The sequence below is a fragment of the Neopelma chrysocephalum genome, unplaced genomic scaffold (genome assembly GCF_003984885.1).
Source record: "Neopelma chrysocephalum unplaced genomic scaffold, ASM398488v2 Primary Assembly neopelma1_64, whole genome shotgun sequence".
Taxonomy (NCBI): Eukaryota; Metazoa; Chordata; class Aves; order Passeriformes; family Pipridae; genus Neopelma; species Neopelma chrysocephalum.
This window is the reverse complement of record NW_020897721.1, coordinates 1009998-1031307: the sequence shown is the minus strand read 5'-3', so window position 1 is coordinate 1031307 and position 21310 is coordinate 1009998. Positions and strand designations below refer to the sequence as shown.

Below are 21310 nucleotides of genomic sequence, written 5' to 3'. Positions count from 1 at the left end.
TATATATATAGCAGGCCTACATATGTATTAAGAAATTATACAATAAAATCTTGCTGAAAGAATTTGATAGTTTTGATCAAATGAGATTGATATTTAATCACTTGCAGCCAAGGAGCCTAATTTCAAAATTGCCCTTATCAATAAATACTGATGCTTTCAGTCAAAGGACCTAAAAACCCCGGTGCTGCAAAGAATAAAATGTCAATGTTCACTGTGTGGGGAAATTGCAAAGGACAGATAAAATGGAGTCAGTCTCTTGACTCCTTCTCCTGCATCTGTGAGATTCTTATAAATTACAAAAAAATCAGCAGAGCCTAAGACTGCAGGACAAATTCTCCTAAAAGTCACAAAATCATGTAAATACACAAACTGGCAGTGATAAAGTAGCAATGCATCAGCTTAGTGAGGAGTGTCAAGAGTGCTTAAAAATCAGAGGCCTGCGCCCTAAGATGGCCATTGCACACCCACTACACCAAATCCACCAAATCCCCAGAAAAACAGATTTCTCTGCTCCCTCTTTATCAATTCCCCAAAGGCCTCCAATGACAGATGGGCAGTTATTTATCCACAGCAGTGAACCTTTGTTAAAGGAAAATCAGAATACAAAGAGGTTTTGCATTAGTGTCACGAAACTCAGCTTTCTTTAACAAAGCGTGTGCTCCCAAAATGGGTCTCTCACGGCTGTGCATGTATCACATCTTTCAAAGCAGAGCTCTTAAAGGAAAAGCATTTGGGGAAATTTCTGTTTGGAAGTCACTTAGCATATAATGGGTGCTATCCTAAATAAATAATTAATAAGTTAATAAATAAATTATAACAACGTCTGCAGCCTTAACCACGGAAGCAACCACCGAGGCAGATCAGGGAATACGAACTGCTGCACCACAGTGGGATGTACCATTACTGGTGTGTGGCAGACAGGAACATCTCTCTAAATACTCACTTTGTTAGGGCCCAATGCTCAATGTCCAGCACTGAAATCTGTTGCTGTCTTTAGCCCCTAATGTAAAATATTCTCATATTTACCTGTAGCCTAGACATCACAGGTGCGCAAAAAAACATATGATAAATGGTTAAAAGTGTTAAAAGCTGTATATTCTTTATCCTTCAGTACATTACAGCACTCCTACTTATGTAATGCTTCCTACTCAATATATTCATCATTTTGCAAAGACCCTGAGAATTCCTGTAATGCAAAAAGCGAAAAAAGTTCTTTCATCCTACAGGAGAGGATATTCCTGTTGATGTATTACTGCACAGTAATGCTGTAATTCTGCATTTGGCCTAGTTTGGTGCCTGATACATGGAATCACCATTTTTCCAGGGGAATCTTTCCGTAGTATAACTACAGACTGACACTCAAGTGAAAAGGAATAGATGGAAATCCCTTTCAGTTGGGAGATGTATAGTTAAATTATATTCCCAAGGACCTCTAAAGTCACCAGAGCTGTAAATAAATTTGAGGGTTTTTTATTAAAAACAAAGAGCATAAATGGAAAGGCTCCAGGTGTTGCCTTATAAAAGAATCTTCCTCTTTGAAATAGATCCTGAATTAGAATCTTCTTTAACTAAGAAATTACTGGCTTTATATCTATAACTGTCTTTATTTTATACCAAAAAAAATCCTTGAAAAAAGGTACCGTAAGGATAGACTTCCAGTACAAATACTGAATCTGATAATATCTGCCCTATATACAGCTTTTACAGAAGAAACAGTCTTATTTGAGTTTATTATAAAACTGAACTTGATTCTCTATGCCATTATCGATCTAGTCACAAAACCAGTTTGGGTGCTAAAAATGTTATTCTCATTCCATACATTAATCCCATTATTTCATTGCCTAAAAGGGATATCTTACCATATAATCTCCATGATAAAATTTACAGATAGACTTTCCTGGAGTCTAGGTACATTTTTAGCCATTTCATCAGATTAGACTGATACACAACTTCCCTGCTCATCTCCTCCTCCTCCACAGCTCCTCGTCTGACATTCTTTTGTAGAACAAGGTGATTTCTGTACTTTTCTCTTTATTATACAGCATTTTGATCCTTCTGCAGGTAATGGAACTTGTTGCTGTATTTTCACTTATACAATTTTCTGACTCCTGTACCTTGGTATTTTCCTCTCCTCCAGACCCCAGCCAGTTCTGGAAGCCCTCCTGGACTTCCAGCCTTAACAAATAATTCTGAAATGCCAGTGCTGCTCATACCCCAACTTTACACCAATGTACTCTATACAATTATGCAGCAACAAGGAACTACACTATGATGGTTTGTTTTTATAACACTGATAGAGTTTATAGCAGGCCTTCCTAACTGTACCCACGTGGATGGAACTGAAAACTGCTTACCCTCATTTATCTTTGTTTAGTTAAAGCTTAAATGAGACCTTAAAAAACTATCTCATTGATGTTATTTTTTCAATCAGAAGTGATAATTTAAATATTGACATTTTAGATGGCACCAACATGTTTTTGACTCCTGCTATGGTTACAATATTTTTTTATATCTGAATGTCTGTCTTAGTTTTGTTGGGGTTTTTTTTCATTTTGCCAAATCCAGAAGCGTTTCCTTTTATTTCAAAGTATTTCTGTTTGTAGTAAATTAAACATTAATCTTTCTCTGCAAATGTCAAGTGATATTTAAATGTTTTTCTGGCAGATAAATGATTATTAATATTAATGCAATAAAATCACAGCTCTTTGTCCTTTCTTTGATATTTAAGAAAAAATTAAGAATGTCAAAACAGTTCTGCAAAAAGAGAATTCATTGGTCTACCATCCACTCTTCATTAGCCTGAGAGGTAAAAAATTACTGATCTTGTGAGACAATGTGTTTATAGAATCAGAAAGGGTTGAAAATGAATTACTCTATCAGTGGTAGAGTGTGTATCACTTCAATGTGAAAATGCCTTGTTAAAGTTCATTTTAATTTAAAGCCCCCTTTTGTCATTCAAAAAGCTTTAGCACAATGAAAGAATCTTTGTCACTTTCATAATTAGCCCCTCTTGCACTAAATGAGAATAAAATCTGATCAGAAGTCCATACAGGCAAGGTCATAAATCAAAGAGAAAAGCTCCACAAACAGTCCTGTAAGATGTCCAAAGGCACACACAGCTTGGAATTAAAGCACTGTAGTCAGGATCCACTCCCAGAAACACAGCACAAAAAAGCCCCAATAATATCTGTTTGACAGGCTAAATTTATCTCCATATTCTGTAGCCCTATAAACACATTTTGCTGTTTAGATACAAAAGCAATTTCAGCACCAAGGACAATCCAGGAAAGCAAACAGCTGTTAAAGTGCTACCATCGCCGTTTGCCAAGCAAAGTCAAATTAATTTAACTTAATGCTCTCACTTCAAACTGTGGCACTAAAACAAAAAAAAAAGCCATATATGATAATTGTCATAAAGCAGGAAGTAAAGTTGTATTAACAGAAAAGATCTCCTTAGGAAATCGAGTTTAATTTTATACAAAGAAGTGAATTCACAGCCCAGCTCAAACATAAACTGGATCTTATTCAACTTGTTTTCATTTTCAGATGAAAGTAAAAAGACATTTTGAAAGATGTAATAAAATTCTCAACCTTGGACAGTTATGGAGAGAGTGACAGCACATCACTCTCTCTACTCAGGGATCATCAGAACACCAACTGATATCCAAGACATCAACATATTATTTTACTCCCCGTGTTAACACAAAACGAGGATTTCATCAGAAAATGATGCCTAAAACATGGGGAGAGAGAAGGGCAAGGAGAGGGCAAGGCAGAAAGTTGACAGAAGACTGTTATAAAGTGGCAGTAGCAATGAAAATTTGTATTCTACAATAGGTATACCTTTTACAATTCAATGTATTGCGTTAACAGTAAATGCTAATCTTAAATATTAATCAGCTGAGAGTATTTTTAAAGTAGCTACATCCATAGAAACAGGAATTTCTATGAAAATGCACATTTGTACCCATAAAGCATACATATATGTGTAGATATCTGGATATATCTATACCTTCAAATACACTGCTATGTAAATTAAAAATGTGTAACTTTCCTTTATGAGATTTTGGGCTTTAACAGAACCAAGCTGTTAAGGTCCTGTCTCTAACCACCCAAACACCAAACCACCTTCAAAGCAATGGCTTGTTTGGAGGGTGCGGTTGGTTACATGTCTGTCCTGTGTTGCCAAATTTCAGGTTACAATAATTATACAATGATCATAAGTAATTTGATTGCACACGTTTGGAGACATATAAAATTGATCTGCTCAGCAACAGACTGGAGAGCATCAGTGTGACAAAAAGAGAGCAATGTGTTTGCTCCATCCTCAGACAGTCTCATGCTTTAGTTCACTGACAGGAAGCTTCTCCCTGTGGTTCAGGCAGTGAGAACTCAAGTGAGTATCCTCTTGGACCCCCTTTTGCTTGATTCACAAAAGAAACATAATTTGCCTTGTCTATCAGACAAGCAGGTATCTAAGGAGTGCAAATTGCAAATACTGTACAAGCCAAGCAAGCCTGGGAACTGTGACGAGGGCATGCAGGTGATTAGAGAAAGAAAATGGGTTTAAGATGGATGGGATGAGACTCTGAGTCAGACATATTATTGAAATTGAACTGCCTGGATCTTTCTCTTATAAGTGAGTATTCCAAAAAACCAATAAAGCTTTTCAATAAAAAGCAGAGTTTTTTACTATATAATAAACTAGATTAATTGGCTTTTAAATAAAGAAAACTCAAAATGACTAAGTAAAAAGGAAGAAAAATCAAAAGAGATCTCCCCTGCCCACTGTGATCCTACAAGTAGATACTGTTCTCACAATTTCTATTAGTCTCCTACTTGGACAACTTGCTAGAATTGCAACAAATTCTAGATAGCCTCCAGGAATGTCCCCATGTCACCTCCATGGCCAACCCTGCATCTGCTCCTTGTATATCCACTTTGCTCTGTCATTCCCCTTCTAACAGGGCAGAAATGAAACAAATAACATCTCTTCGAGTGGGTTTAAATAGAAAACTTCATCAAATCAACCTTGTAAAAGACATCCTCCAACTCCCTCCCTGGTTGTCCCTAACATCTGATTCTCACATGCTCTGTATTCAGGTGGGGACAACTCAGATGCTACAATCAATCACAGAATTCATGATACCAGGTAGATCCTTCTCAGCGTGTCCTTAGTATCCAGCTCCTTCCCACCTCCTCTTGAAAGGCAGAGAGGATACCAAAGGAGGGCCTTTGTAACTAAGGATTTCAGAGTTCACTTCCCTCCTCCCTCATGCCAACAAAATCTCATACCTGCTCTTCTACTTTTGTTTTACTTTTCACCTTCATCTGAAACACACAAAACCTGGAGGAGACTATGATTTTAAAATTCCTAGGAAATATGACTATTATTTTAAATCCCATTTCCTCTCACCCAAATGCTGCTGCTACAGTGGAAAAAACACAGCACCTCTGCCAGCTGAGCCTCAATCCAACCAACACCTTCCTGACTGTCAAAACTGGGAATTGCACCCAAGTGGGATCCCAGAGGGGAGTGGAAGGGAATAAGACATGGAGCCAGGAGGAGGACTATGCCCATGAAACAGGGGCAAGTAAGCTCCTTCTAGCTGACAGGAAACCCAGAGCATTTGGAAGTGTGGTTCTCAGCTTCTCTTCCTGAGCTTTTCCATCACACAGCAGGTCTGATCTCCATCCATCTGCTAACACAGACAGGTAGCCCTTGGTCTTACTGACATCAGTTTGTTTCCAACGAGGAGGCACAGATCTCAACCCTTCAGCAGGTCTCCAGCTCAGCTGCCTCCACCTTTGTTTATTCTGCATTAAGAAATAATCATAAGACAAGAGCTGAGCAGTTATTCCCATATTACTCATGGCTATGAATAGGCTGAAGTGCAGGGTATAGTCAGAGGCACTTTTGAGTCAATAAACTATTTGCCAAACTTTGGATGGTGAGTTGAGAGGAGGGTTTGGGCTGTATGAAGGCATGAGCTGTAGATATGTTCCTGTATTAACAGACAAAGTCAATCATATCACATACTGACTTTTTCTGCTCTAGTAATATTTTGATATCCAGAACTTTCTAACCTATCAAGATGCCCACTTAAGCTTGATTTAGGATTCTAATTAAGTGGATTAAAACTAAATTTACTTTTATTTGACTGTATCTCCGAATTTATTCCTGCTGGGTCTGGTTTTGGTAGGAACATATTTTTCCAAAAAGAAACATGTAGATTTTCAAAACAGACAGAATCTCATAAGTTATTTTACAAAACCAGAAACCAAACTAGTATTTTTAAAGCAATTAGTACTTAAATTACCTTACAGTGATTGTTGAGCTGTATTAATGTTTCTCACAGACATGCAATGGCCTCGGTCAATTATATAGTTGCAATGTTGCCTTTGAGTCTTCAAAAGCAGTGACATACACACACTTAGCAGTACTATTGCTATTCAACATTAGTCTGGGTCACTAAAGAGAGGTGCCAATTTACCTCCATGTGAGAACCTAAAGAAGTATCAAACCTTTTCAATTAAAATAACAATTAAACACACTACTATATTTTACTTTTAATAGTATACCCTGTGAGTATATATAAGAAACTGCTGAGGTAGTAATATAATATTGAAATGTATATATATATTTACAGATAGATATAGATATCGATATAAAATAAATAATACAATAATTAAATCTTCCAAATGTAGCATCCACAGTAAAACAACATTGGATTGCATTAATCAGGCAACACTGAATTTTCTCCATATTTTCTAATCCATACACTTTGGAATTTTATTTTGTTAAAATATACTAGCCTGTATTTGCTATCACTATGAAGCCACGTAGATAAAAAAGACTAAATCACAATTATCAAATTACAATTTTCTGATTTCAGCATTCTTCCTTTCTCATATGAATCAACAATTTAAGATATGTCTTCCAGTTATTATTATCAGTTAACAAAGCTTGTTACAGTACTGTCAAAGAACACAATATTGCTTTTCTCCTCATCTTGGTTAAATCAGCCAAAACTGAATAGGTTGCAAAAGATAACACTTGTTCTCCCTCCTCTTTCTTTACTCAGCTGGTTCATTCTTCATTAGTCTGACTCAGAGGAGATAACCTAGCACAATTCTTCCAGCAGTATTTAAGTTTTCCTGTACTGCTGAAATAATATCAGTTATTGTTACATTATATCTGAAATAGTATCTATTATTCCTAATATCTGTTGAAGCATGGCAGACTCTAAAATAGCATCCCTACAAAGGAAAGTCCGTCTTATCCACCGTGATTCAGGATGACACATACTTTGTTCAGTTTTAAAGAGTAATCAAAGGTGTGGGCTTAAATCCAATTAGTGTGCTTCAAAGAAGATAATGTCAAAATGCTTCAAATGGGGATTCTACTGTATAGCACTGAAGCTCTGAAGTTCTGCAAGCCTCAGATTTCTGGAACTATAAAATGAAAACAAAAGCACCTGCTAAAGCACATGGTGATCTCCTGCAGTAAAAGGCTCTAAGCATTAAGTTATTATTAACCAGGCTAATATTCTAAAGAGAAAATAAAATTAGAGGTCTTGGAAGTCATGTATTCACATCCTAAGAAGCATCGAGATGCCACAATGATTGTTGCACTGCAGACATATCGGACAGACACTTTGAATGGAACTCCTGGTAATCACTCAGAATGTTCTTCTTTTCCTGCCATCTGACCCGTTCTCTTTCTTCTGGCATTCACTCTCACTGACCCCAGACCCACCGAGCAACAGAATATTTGCCCAGTTTCCACGTGACTACTAATTCATAGAAAATTTCACAAGTTTATGGTCTCACCCAAAGCCAACAGAAATTGTAGTTTTGCAGAGATTTTTTCTGATTTCTGCCCTGGACCAGGCACTGACGATTTGGCATCTATCAACACAGGCCCCCTGTGCTGCAGAAAATATTTAGAGTGCACAGCTGAAGTTGAAGCTTTGGGTAAGAAACATTCCCTGTCCAAGAGAACATCACCAAACATCAGGACCTCAATTCCTTTAAATATTACATATATATATATGTAAAATATATATACACACACATATATAAAAAACAGGAGGAATTTTGGAAAGGCAGATTTAAGAAAACCTTTCAAGGAAGGGATACTTGTAGAGGAATTCATGTGAAAATGGGAAACCGTTACTTAAATGAAAGGGACAAAACTGTTTACTGATGAAAATGCAAATGCAAATATGAGGGAAGGAAATAAATGGATCCCTAAATCCAAAAGGATAAAGAAGAGCACACAGATGGGAGTAATGAAAAACAAAACAAATGCTAATGGCAGGCCAATAACAGGGAGCCCTAGAGATGACGATAACAAGGTTTAATTTGATATAGCATTCAATGTACAGGCTCAAGAAGTGGGGCTCAGCACTCTCTCAACATACAAAAGAAGATACTTCAGCAATTACATTTACACAAATGCAGAGAGGAAAGAGAAGTAACGGGCAGGATGACACAGTGATAATCAAGGAACGACAAGTGTCTGGGATGAGTGAGAATGGATCAATCCCAAAGCTACTGAAACAGAAGGACCACAGAAAATACACGCAGTAATGACCAAAAGTCGAGTTGCAACTTGCTATCAGCTTTTATTTTTCAGATGAAAGCATAAATTGATTATAACATCGCTGCCCCGTTCCTTGTCTTTGCTTTTAATACGGAGCACATCTACAACCCAGCTCAGACACAAAGTATTCTGACAGCAATGTGTCTGGAACAGCACAAAACTCAAGAGTGAACTCACCAGCTCAGTATTTATCCAGTTTCGAGACATTTGGGGCTGTGCTAACACTGCTAAGAAAGCTAATCTGCCTGTGCCTACACAAGTGGCAGCCAGCCCAGCACAGGTATAAATGCAATTTTATATTCACGAGAGCATTGAAAATATTTCATTATACAATTTAAGAGTAATATGAAATATATATGTAAAGCATTATATAATTGGATCTTAACATAAGTAAATAAAAACTACAAATAAGAAGAAAGGCAAAAAAAGAACACGAGTGTCCAGAAAAATTATTAGTCAATCATTTAAAAAACTCACTGTGAACATAATTTCTTAGGCTGAACACCAAAATACTGAAAGGAAAAAAGAAACCTAGATGTATTATTCTTTAGCTCTCTATATTTTATACTGCATTTATGAAAAAGGCTTAAAAGTTTTTCACATCTGGAATTTGACATTCATTTACAATCTTAGAAAAGGCTACTAAAAATGAATTATTCATAATATAGTACAGTAGCAATAATAAACACACCCAATTTTTTTTTAAACAGAATAAATCATACTTCTTATGAAAAAGCTATCCTACAGTTTCAGATGAGAGAAACAGAGATATGATTCTATCAGAAATTGTTAGAATATAATAATAACCCTTAATATATTATGGTAATTTACCTTCACATTATGTTACTGTAGTAGATCCCGGAATTCCAGTAGCTGTCTAAAGAACAGCTACTGGATAATTTATGGTTTGTTCCCAGTTTGTTTTCAGAAATACAAACACTAAATCAAAATTAGCATGCTAAAGGCTGAACCTACCAGGCTATTAGGTTACTAAACAGAATCAATAAATGCAAAATGAAGCTCTGCATGTATCCAAAACAATGCGTTTCCCACCTAATAACTTGTATCCAAATTCCTGTTAGGCTGAGCAAAATATTGTAAAATATTTTCTCCTAAAATCAGATAGTATCCATTTGCATTCAAGAATGCAAATACTTTTTGTTTATGCAGAAACACTTCTTCTGAAGTATGTTTTTCTATCAGTATTCTTTCAAAAGTACAGACCACTATGGATTTCACAGTGTTTTGTCTCTTCCTACATCAGTGGCAGCTCAAACAAGCAAAGATCTTAATTTGGCTTGTTAACTTGGTAACAGCAGGCAGTTAAGAATTTTTAAATGATTTATATAACAACAAGAGCAGAATCTATCTGAATTGTATTCTAATTTCAGGGGTGAAAAGAAGAAAGTGTTATTCCTCCAAGGGATCTCTAAGGGATCTTTGGGGATTGTCTAGTCCTAGAGCAGGGTCAGCAGAAGAAGCTGCTCCATACTGCACCTACTGAGGTTTGGATGGAGACTCCACAGTCCCTGTGGGCAGCCTGTGACAGTATCTTCAGTTCACTGGAAAAATAAATCAAACATGGATACAATTTATGAGGGAAGTCTGAGGGAGCTGGGCCTGTTCACCCTCAAGAAGAGACGACTGAGAGGGGACTCCAATCCTGTCAGTATTTGAAGGGGAGTGCCAGAGGATGGACCAGGCTCTCCTCAGTGGTGCCAAGCAAGAGGCAACGGGCAGGAACTAATGCACAGGAAGTTCCACCCAAACATGAGGAAGAACTTCTTTACTGTGCCATGCACTGGAACAGATTCCCCAGAGAGGGTGTGGAGTCTCCCTCACTGGAGATATTCAAGAGCTGTCTGGATGCAACCCTGTGCCATGTGCTCTGGGATGACCCTGCTTGAGCAGGGAGGTGGGATCAGCTGACCCACTGTGGTCCCTTTCCAACCTGATCCATTCTGGGACTCCATGAAAGGTATTCATGTATCCAGAGCAGAGAAGGAAGTACAAGAAATATTACTCAGCCCTCTCCTTCTGTTCCCCTATTCTTCACAGCATCACTGTTTGATCAAATCTAGTAGACATAATACAAGATACGAAATTTCCTACACTTCATTCAGCATTTGGCTCACATGGATCTGATGCAAAGCACTCTCAACATTTCTCAGCCATTTTGCACTCACTTCACACAGCTGAAATTCCCTACAAAAGGCACTAGGCAGTCAAGAACCAGGTCTTTTGTGCTACTGTCTTCTGCAAAACAGGGATAATATTACAGGTTATTGAACTAACTGAACAAAATACCACTATTTAGTCAAGCAGAATATTTCAGTGTTCTCTCAGATGAAAATAAAGCCTTTCCAATACCTTTTAGCTCCAAAATATTTACTGTTCTGATGCCACTTTCTCTTTTATTCTGAGTACAGCCATTCATTGTGCTAGTCTATAGTAGCACCTGCATAAGCAGAATAAAGAACACTTTTCAATTTCTTCTAGTTCTGAAGAGTTCTGATTTTAAAAGGCAGAGGTTAAGCATATAAACAGGACAGTGAAGGCAGAGAACTACTTTGGGGAAATAGCAAGGAGAAGCCTCCCTGACAAAACAAACAGTGCCAAAATTTTTCCACTGGCACTGCTCTATACTGTATTTTCCCTGGGTTTGAGAACCCAGCAAGATGAAATTCTGGAAGGGTGGTTGGCAGCTGTTTTAAAGGCTCAAAATCAGATAAAAACCCAAGGTAAAGTTAAGGTCTGCACTGTGCCCATCAGAAGAGATTGACCTGGACCTACCAATCACTCAAGACTAACACGATTCTCTATTTTAAGAAGCAATTATTCAAAGCAATTATTTCCTTAGTCAGTAACTGAGGCAGAGGTCACCTGTTATTCTATAGAGCAACCACAGATTTATTCAAATCCAGGGCTTTTATATGAGAAGAATTTTCCATCTCCTCATCAGTGACTTCCAACACTGTTAAAAAAATTTCTAGGTAAAGCACAAACTCATCTAGAGTTTTTTCTTTACACTTTCAACTGTCCCAGGCCTCTATTGTGTCACCATATATACATATCTCTGTACATTCCTGAGTGATTAACTGATGTCACACTCATGTTCATATTAACATGTGCAGTTTGAAATAAACACAGCTGCATTTATGTCAATGATTTTATATTCAAATATATCTGATTATGCTGAAATAAACACAGCTGCATTTATTTCAGTGATTGTACATTCAGATAAGGATATTTGTTCAGTGTAATGTAATGTTCCTTCACACTGGCAGGGACATTGCTATTCTTTCTTGCATTTCCCTCTATCATTTTTCCAGATGGAAAATTTTGAACAGAGCCAGAAAAATGGAAACTGAAAAATTTATCTCAGAACCTGGTATATACAAAAATCCTTTTGCTTATTGTCAAAAATTACATAACCACCTTTGTATAAAGTATCTTTGTTGTTGAGGGTTTGTTTTGTTTTTTTTTAATTCCTTCTCTGTCCAAGAGCAAGTTCATAAAAATCCCACCAAAACCTTAAACACTGATGGGAATGTAAGTACCAGGAATGTATAGTGTGAAATCTTAAGAACAGATCTGCATCAGGTTGTTTCTGGACAACTGTTAATGTCAGCACACCATCTTCAACCACTGTCCTCCTAAGAAAATTAGTTTGAATGGAAACAACAGCTCCAACATTTTCCTTTCTATTATCTGATCAAACTATAGTTTTGCGTGATGTTAATTTTGGCTTGCAACCATAACCTCCAATCTATTTTTAGCAAATGATAGAATATTATCATAGTTACTAACAGTGACTAACCAGTCAACCAGATGTATCTATCAGGTGAGATCAATGTCCAGCTCAGTAACTGCCAGAAATGGATCCCTGGAGAACAGCATGGAAACGAAACAATCATTTGAAGACACCTCCCAGTATAATTCCCGATTTAGAATGCACAATTTCTGAACCTTCTGAGCCAAAAATGGTGTCAGCGTTTAGCTCTCAACTGATTTTTCTCTCCTGGTCTTGTCAGTCGTTTTTTGTGTTGAAAGCATGACACGTGTCAACTTTTAGCACCCACAAGGTCCTGCAGGAAGAAGCTCCACAGCTTAATTAAACACTATGTGAGGAACCGTTTTCCTTTGTTTGCTTTCCACATGTTAACTGCTCGTTTCATTTGATGGCCCTTAGTTTTTGTACAAAGAGAACAGACAGGGAACCACTGTTTCATATTCATTGACATTTTGACTAAGAATCATGATTTTATTGACCTCTAATATGTTATTCCTCAGTTTTCTCTTTTCCTTACTAAGGATTCCTGCTCTATTTGACTGTTTCTTATCCAGAAGCCATTGAAAATTTCCTCTGAACTTAAAATTATCTGATCACAGACATTTCTGTTTTCATTTCCAGTTGCTTATTCTGGTCCCTTTCAGGTCAATCAAACTGCAAATCAACACTTTAGTGTGCTTGTATACAGCTGAGGAGACACAAACATCTCCTCTTTGCAGGAGGAAAGGCTTGGTCCTGAAGAAGGGAGCAAAAGAATCAGATGGTAAACTGACTGTGAAAATTATAATCAGCACAACTACGATTACCATCCTAATTCTTTACTCTTGCTATTACACTAATACTTCTTGCATTTTCATCAGCTCCAGAAGTCATTAATATCTATTTCCCCCAAGTTATGATACCTCACTAATGCCATATGTGTTAGCTGGTATCACAACAACACTAAGCACTCCTCCATTTGTAAAAATGTCTTCCATATTGTATCTGTTTAGATATTTAAAAGGTTAATATTTAGTTCCATTTGCAATGCTGACCTAGCAAGAAAGAAATTAATTTGGCATTACAGCAGTAACATCAATTTCCCATGTAACTTTAGTAATGCATTTACTGGAAAGAGATTAATATCAATTCCATAAATCATTCACATGCTTTTTCCGGAGTTTGAGACATCTGAGTAATGTCATATATGTTAACTGATAACACTCTGTGCATGCTACATCCATTAATCTATGCCTAGAGTCATCATTAAAACACACAAAAAATTAAAATCAGTCCTTTGTTCTTAGGGTTTTTGAGACTTCTAACTTGCAGTAGTCCAAAGGTATTGATACTCTGATAGAGTAACTCTGCTCTGAACTGGGAACAAACATGCTCAGAAATGGGAAACATTTGCTAAATTATCCCCACTGGTAGCAATAACCACTTAATACCTTTCTGTGAAATATGGCATAAATTACTGTCAACAAATAAGGAAATAACTAAAGTGTTTTGTTAATTGGACACACACCGATGTCACAAAAGCAGGGGGAAAACAGACATTACTGAAATAACACATCGACTTTCATTCCTTTGTTTCTGCTTTTCAGATGAGCATTCTTACAGAAGTGGAAGCCAAGAGTTCTGATTTAGTGATTCCAGCTATACATGATAGAAAATTTGAAATAACAACTAGGTTTTGCTCCAAAACACAGTTCAGTCTACTACCAAAAGGCTTTTTACACTAGAATAAAGTAGCTTTAAACAGCTTTTGCACTTTTTTATTTCTAGTGATGTCCCATTATGATATTGGCCTGTATTCCTTTATTCCTATTCTAGGATACCATAGCAGTGCCACTGAAATCAAGGGGAAGAAGGGTATTTCTGTCCACTTAAACATAAGCACACAGAGGATCAGATTGTTTAATAATTTTGGAAGCATAACACGGTTGTATATTAGATGGCCAAAATTCAACTATTTCCTAGGGTGGATTTCAGTTTTTCTTTGAGCATAATGTTAACAGCATCATGTTCTGTATCATCTTAGTTTTCATTTTTAAATCTTTTACAAACACAAGTGTCTGTTTCAGAAAATGTTTGGCAACTCAAACTTTACAGTATTTTATTAATCACAACTAAGATTAATCTCCCCTAATTTTAGCTGTCTAAAGTTACACGTCAAGTCTTAACAACTGGGACACAGGCACTCCCAAAGGGCAATCCATCCTATATTATCTGTGCTTTTGTTCAAAAGATATCTTTCATGGTAAAGCTCAATGGCCTATTTCACGCCTGTAAGTGGTTACAATGAGATCAGCGGAATTACAATCACTTACTGCAATTTTGAGTGTTGTGCAAAGTGTTTTATAAGTACATTATCCTATTTTTGAAATATAGGAAGATATTTAAAACCTTAACAAAAATGATACGAGGGTACTTCTCAGTCATATGAGATCTCTTAATACATTGTAAATCTTAACTTTTTCCAGCTGATTAATATAATTTGCAATCCATCAGCACTGAATTTTTTATCAGGTTTCTAATATAAAATATTTTACGAACCTGCTGTTGGAAAAGACAAACTGATGTTTGTCAATAATTTTCACTGCAAGGTGGTGGTACAGCAGTTCACATAATAATAAGAGGTTTACAGTAATTGAGATTGAATCTAAAATTTTACAAAACTTTAATTACAACCTTTTGAACACAAACCACAATACAGAAATTACCCAATCATAACATTTTTTCATAAAAAAATAAGAATTCATCCAAAGGATAGAAGATTTAATGACTCTTGGCGGAGTTCCACTTTTTGGTTGAAATGAGAATAAAAGCAGACAGCAGCTTCATTTCTAATTTCAAGAAACACAGTATTTTTTAACAGTTAAGCAGCATTATAGTTGACTAACAAGCCCAAATATATATTTTCAACGCCTTATTAAAAGCCCTTGCATTTAACAGTGTGAATGCTGAGATTTACGAACCTCTGTGAGCCAACACTGCTCCTTCAATCCTCAAAAGTAATTATAAAACAAGCAATTTGAGCCACAAGCAGCAGAAACTGTCGAGCTTGGGTTTTTGTACCCATCCTCACAACCCATCACAGCCTCACTCCAGCTTCCTCCCGTGTTCCCAGCAACATCCGAACGGGCGAGGCAAAAGGCACTGGGATAAATCCGGATGGACAGGCCAGAGGGACCAACCAACACACCCCTGGTGACTGGCAACACAGATCACACCAAACACCACCAAATATTGCACCAAGGAGCAATATTTGAATTTGCCTTGCATTTTTCTGCAGTGAAGGCCCAGCTGGCAGTGCCAACACAAGCTTTTCACGCTCCAGGTCTCTACACCAAGAGCCTGGGGAGGCAAAAGCCACAAGAATTTAGAGCCCACCTTGAAATCATCCTGGGATGGAGCCAGGAAGGCAACTTGTGGCTACACCCAGCAAACAGACTTTGCACAATGAGAAAAAAGGCGAGGTATTTTTAAGGGCTGAGACGCTTTTTTTAATGTTTTCTTTGTTCACTTTGCAAAATACATGTAAAAAGCTTTTTGTGCATCATGTAAAATTAATTAATTAAAAGTTTGTTACCTCACGCAGAAGCGAAGCTCCTCAGATATGTAAGTTCCCCAGAAAAACAACTGGCTTCCAGCACTGGAGGTATCATCTCCAAAAACATCTTGTACAGGAAAAAATGACTAAGCAAATAAAAACAACTCTTAGCCACAACACAAAATAGGCTGCAGACTAAATGGATGCCACCAGAAATCACACACAATAAGGCAACACAAGACAGCAGGGGCAGCTGTCTAAACTAAACTCTGAAGTCCTTTACATATAATGTCTGAAATATTAATTCACCTTGGTATGAGATGACAGATTCCCTGAAGAACAGTTTTATATCAAAATCTGGGCCTGGCTCAATCTGTAAGGACTTCTTTGTATAGCAGAAGTGAATACATCCTTGTCCCCAGAGGGAAAATTCCCATTTTGCCAGAAGAGGTAGGATGAGAGGCAAACACTTGTACAGTACTGCATTGCTGCTAAACTGCAACTGTGTTAATAATTTAATGCTAATGAATATTAGGAAACAGAATTACAACTGACCAAACGTACATTTCAAATGTGACATTTATTTCCTTTAAATTTGTTCTGTGCATAGATAACTGCTTCGATTTTTCCCTGACACTAAATCTTGTGAAAACTGACATTATCCAAAAATTATGTTGTGGTATGCAAAAATCTGAATTTTCATCAGTTTCTTTTATGCTAATGATAAATCAATGTAAAAAGTTTGGTTTGGCTGTATATATTCTTGAGCATTAAAGATAACAAGGAAGATTCCAGGCAGAACACTAGCTATGAGAAACACAAATTCCTGACATACTTGTAAGTTGATAATTTTCTCTTTTTTTTACTCCTCTGTCTGTTATTAATAAGATAAAGTGTTCAGCCACCATTCTTCATTTTTATTTTACAGCAATGATTTTTTCACTAGAAATAGATTCATTAAGGGTGAGTAAAAGTGCAAGCCACCAACTGATTAGGCAGCTCTCCTTCTGAAAAGGACCTGGACAGTATAAGGGATCACAAATGTTTTAGAAGTCAACAGTGCCATGCTATTGTGAAAAAGATTGGACTGTCACATAGCAGAAGTAAATAGATGGCAAGACATGTCATGTAATAAACTCTACATGGTACTGGCACCATCTTATCTGAGTATCATGCTCACCTTGGACCACTGCCAATCAAGAAAGGCACAAAACAGCTGGAGATAGGCCAGAGGAAATAAGGAATGATAGAAAATTTGGAAAATGTGAGCACTAAGGAACCACCGGAAAAAATAGCAGTAGTTTAACCTGAGGAGGGAAAGGCCAAGGAAAGATATGATAGCAGCTTTCCATTAAGTTAAAGAAGAAAGGAATAATCTGCTTTCTGTGCCTATAGGACTGGACAAGAATTAATGCCTTTTCGGTAAGAACATTTCTACATAGAAAGCAAATGTTTCTTACATTGAGCAAATTGCAGCATTAGAATGGATTGCTGCTTTCTCAGTGAAACTCAGATACATAAACATCTGCCAGGAATGGCAAAAATAGGGTATTTTGCTTCTCAACAACAGAGTGGACTAAAAAGAAATCCCAGTCCCCATTTCATGTCTATTCTTTATGATTTTTTGAAAGCAAGACACTTCAAAACACCAAGCTGGATATTGGTTTTCAGACTACATAAAACACAGCTCTCAGTCTCAAACAAATTCATACTTTTCAACACTTTTTAATACAATAATGACAGCCATTACAAAAATGAAACCATTAAACAGCATTTCTTCTGTATGTGTTAACATTTTTCCTGATTTCTACAAGCTTAGTAATGTTTTTCTATTCTGAAGGGTATTTACTTCCATTCCTACAATATAAAATCACAGTCATTGAAAAATAGGTCTAGAAGGGAATGTTCAGTTCTATCAACCAGACCTGTCAAGAAAATAGGAACACGGCCAAAGAAAGGAAAGCCACTTATGGAATCACATTCAACACAACTTCTATTTTAGAATCACAGAATGGTTTGGGTTGGAAGGGACCTTAAAGATCATCTCATTCCAATCTCCCTACAATGGGCAGTGACACCTTCCACTATCCCAGGTTGCTCAAAGCTCCACCCAGCCTGGCCATGAACACTTCTAGGGACAGGGCATCCACAGCTTCTCTGGGCACCCCGTGCCAATGTCTGCCCCCTCACTGCAAACAATTCCTTCCTTACAGGCCAGCTCAGTCTTCCCTCAGTTCAAAAGCATTGCTGCTTGTCCTGTCCCCACAGGCCTTGGTAAAGCACCTTTATCTTTCTTACAGGCCCCCTTCCCATACTGAGAGGCCACAACAAGGTCTCCCAGAGCCTTCTCCTCTCCAGGCCGAACAGCCCCAGCTCTCCCTGCCTGTCTCCACAGCAGAGCTGCTCCAGCCCTCGGAGCATCTTTGTGGCCTCCTCTGCACTCCTGAGGTCCATGGATTTCTTGCAGTGGAGACCCCAGAGCTGGGTGCAGTGCTCCAGGTGGGACCAGTTTTATAATCTGTCCTTTGAAAAAGGCAATTTCAATAGGATATTATCATTTTTAGGTGGTACTCAAAGAGCATCAATGCAGTCCTTATAAATGTTGCATACCATTGTTTGGATAACAGGAGGGGATAGATTTTTACATTAATAACAATTTCATAAATTATCCAATAATCAGTTAATTTGCTTTGACCAGTAAAAGTACTCTAAGTAATTACTTGGCTGACATATAACAAAAGATAAAGTGAATTTACACATGAAGTGTACACAATATTACTCTCATTCTTGCTAATACATCATCATCACAAGAAAGTAAATGAAGGTATTCATTTCATTCATATTTGTATTTTGGAAGTGTGTGAATATGCAAAGCAACATCAGAGCCTCATCATGCTACAATGTAAATAAACAGAGTATTTCAAAAGCACCTGCCTCTATCACATGCTATTATTGTCAGAGTATATAAAATATGAATGTTACCTTTGAACTGATTAAATGTTTTCATGGAAAAATGTAATTAATTCCATTGTTCAAAAACTGGAATTAAACCATCATGCAAGGATTCACATTACTTCACAAATAATTTGATGGTTGCTACTGATCCTTTTCATTGCAGAGCAGCTTAGCACAGTAAATTTCTCAGCTTGGCCAACTGATTCATTCCATAAGCCATTTCCTGATACAAAATGCAAAATACCATATAGCTATTATGAAATAGCACCCAAAGTATTTTTAAAAATACATATTATTGTCTGAACCTCCAGAGACACACCTTAAAAAGAAGATACTCATTATTATTCACTGCATCATTTGCACTTTTTTTACATAATATAATCACAGGATTTCAATAACTCAATTTAATATTTATCCAGGAACTGGCAGCCAGTGTTCTACCCTGAGGGATGTAACTCTTCATAAAAAGCTCATTTTACAAGACACTGTAGCAGTTTTGGCATTACCAGCACCTCTCACATAAACCATGCTGAAAACTCTAGTTTATCCTGCCAAATGCCTTCTGTACATATGGTGTTTAACGGTGTTCTGTAGGTCTGAAAGCCACTAATAATAGATTTAAGCTAAAAATCTGGAAGCACACATGTATGTAACATAAAAATGTATACAATGCTACATATTCATATATATATTTACCTACATACCCCACATGCATATAAACATATATAATTACAACTATTCTTTAAATTATTACACTAACTATAACTCTTGTAAAAAATAATTTCTCTTTCAGTTTCCTGTAGCTTCCTAAATTTTAATTCTCCTTCTATTGACATCAGAGGCAGAACTTCCATTAACCTCAGCAGTACAGAATCAGGCCACAAGAAACACAAAGAAATATATTTAAAGACAGTACATACACATTTGTAAAATCTTCTCACTATGCAAGGATGGTCTTGGCACTTTATGACGTTCACTGCCCCAGTAAACTTCTAAATTAAATTTTAAAATAGCATATTTTAAATACATCTTAGATTAGTGGTCTATAAATACTGGATATAACAACAAAATAAAATCCAGTTATGTATCTAGATGTGGTTAAAGATGGACCTGCTGAAACATTCATTGTAGGTTAACAGCAAACTTCACAACCCTTTTGACATTTGAACAGTCTGATTTTATGTCATTGACTGAAGTGAATCAGATAACTTTTTAATTAGTATTTAATGTAACTCTTCTTCAGAATTAAGACACTTTATATAAAGATGAGTGATAGAGTTAAAAGTGTTAATAACTTGACAACTAGGTAACATAAAATAATGCCGAGAATACTTACCACTTTCAAAACAGGCATCAAATATAAGATGTCCTTTTTTAGGCTGTCCAGAATAAGCAGCTGGGAGAACAATGTACTTGCTCACGTTCCCTGCTATGATATCGTCACTTCCCATGGCACTGCCTGTCACAGTAGAAGTGGGAAAAAAAAGGCATGAGCATAAACCAAAAAATACACATATAAAAACCAGTAGAAGGTTATTACACAACATAAAATTTGCACCATTTAACACATGCACCAGTAAATGAACTCTTTTCTTTTTGAAGCGTATTTAAGAATTTGGATATAATAATGGCATCATATGTTAAAGTCCCCCTAAGTAACTAAGCACACAGCCTGGCTTCTTGCACAGGTATGACCTGTGGCTGAACACTCTCGATGCAATACTCTGATATTCAGCTGGAGGCACTTATTTTGGTGGGAGCTCTCTAGCACCTAAATCCTGCACGGATTCCCTGGAATTGAACTCCTCACCAGCTTCTTATTTTATTGCAATCCTCAGAAGCATCTTTCCGCTATCAGCATTAATGGGATCTTTTTCCTCCATCCTGCTGCCTATTTTCATGCATCTTAAATGAACTTAGAACCTTTGAGACTGTTTAATCCAACTTATACTTGAAATTTTAGAATTATTAGAAGAAAGAGACATTCACCCATGGAGGCATGTGAATATCTGAGCCTTGCTTGCTCAGGACACAAAACTCACAGAAAGAACTTAAATAAAGAAAATTTTTTAAATGTGAAGTTTATTTTATGATAAAATATATAAGGACACAAATGTTCTATACAATGGCATGATTTTTGTCAAAATATATCAGTAGCATATACATTGAAAGCTTTGTCCTTGTCATGGTTTTAGAGCCCAAAATCCAATTCTTGATTCCTAGCCCCCCTCCCACATCTCAACCCAGTGTGAGATGGGTTTTCCAGACAAAAACACAAGACTCAGTATGGGGGGAAGGGAATTATATTACAAGACTGTACACATAAATAAATAGTATAATACATTACATACAATCTTAACTCTATCTCTACCATGACATATAATATTTACAATGGGCCAAATCTCTTCTCCCTCCAAAT

The 21310-nt window shown here is 36.8% G+C and overlaps 1 protein-coding gene across 2 annotated transcripts in view; it reads right to left on the bottom strand.

The window, feature by feature from the left end:
- The window catches only part of BEND5 (BEN domain containing 5), a 911380-nt gene that overhangs the window by 874802 nt on the left and 15268 nt on the right, over positions 1-21310 (bottom strand). For both annotated transcript variants that reach the window (XM_027683052.1, XM_027683053.1), the window contains exon 2: positions 20228-20350. In XM_027683052.1, coding sequence (XP_027538853.1) covers positions 20228-20350 — 123 coding nt within the window. The remainder of the gene's footprint in view (positions 1-20227; positions 20351-21310) is intronic.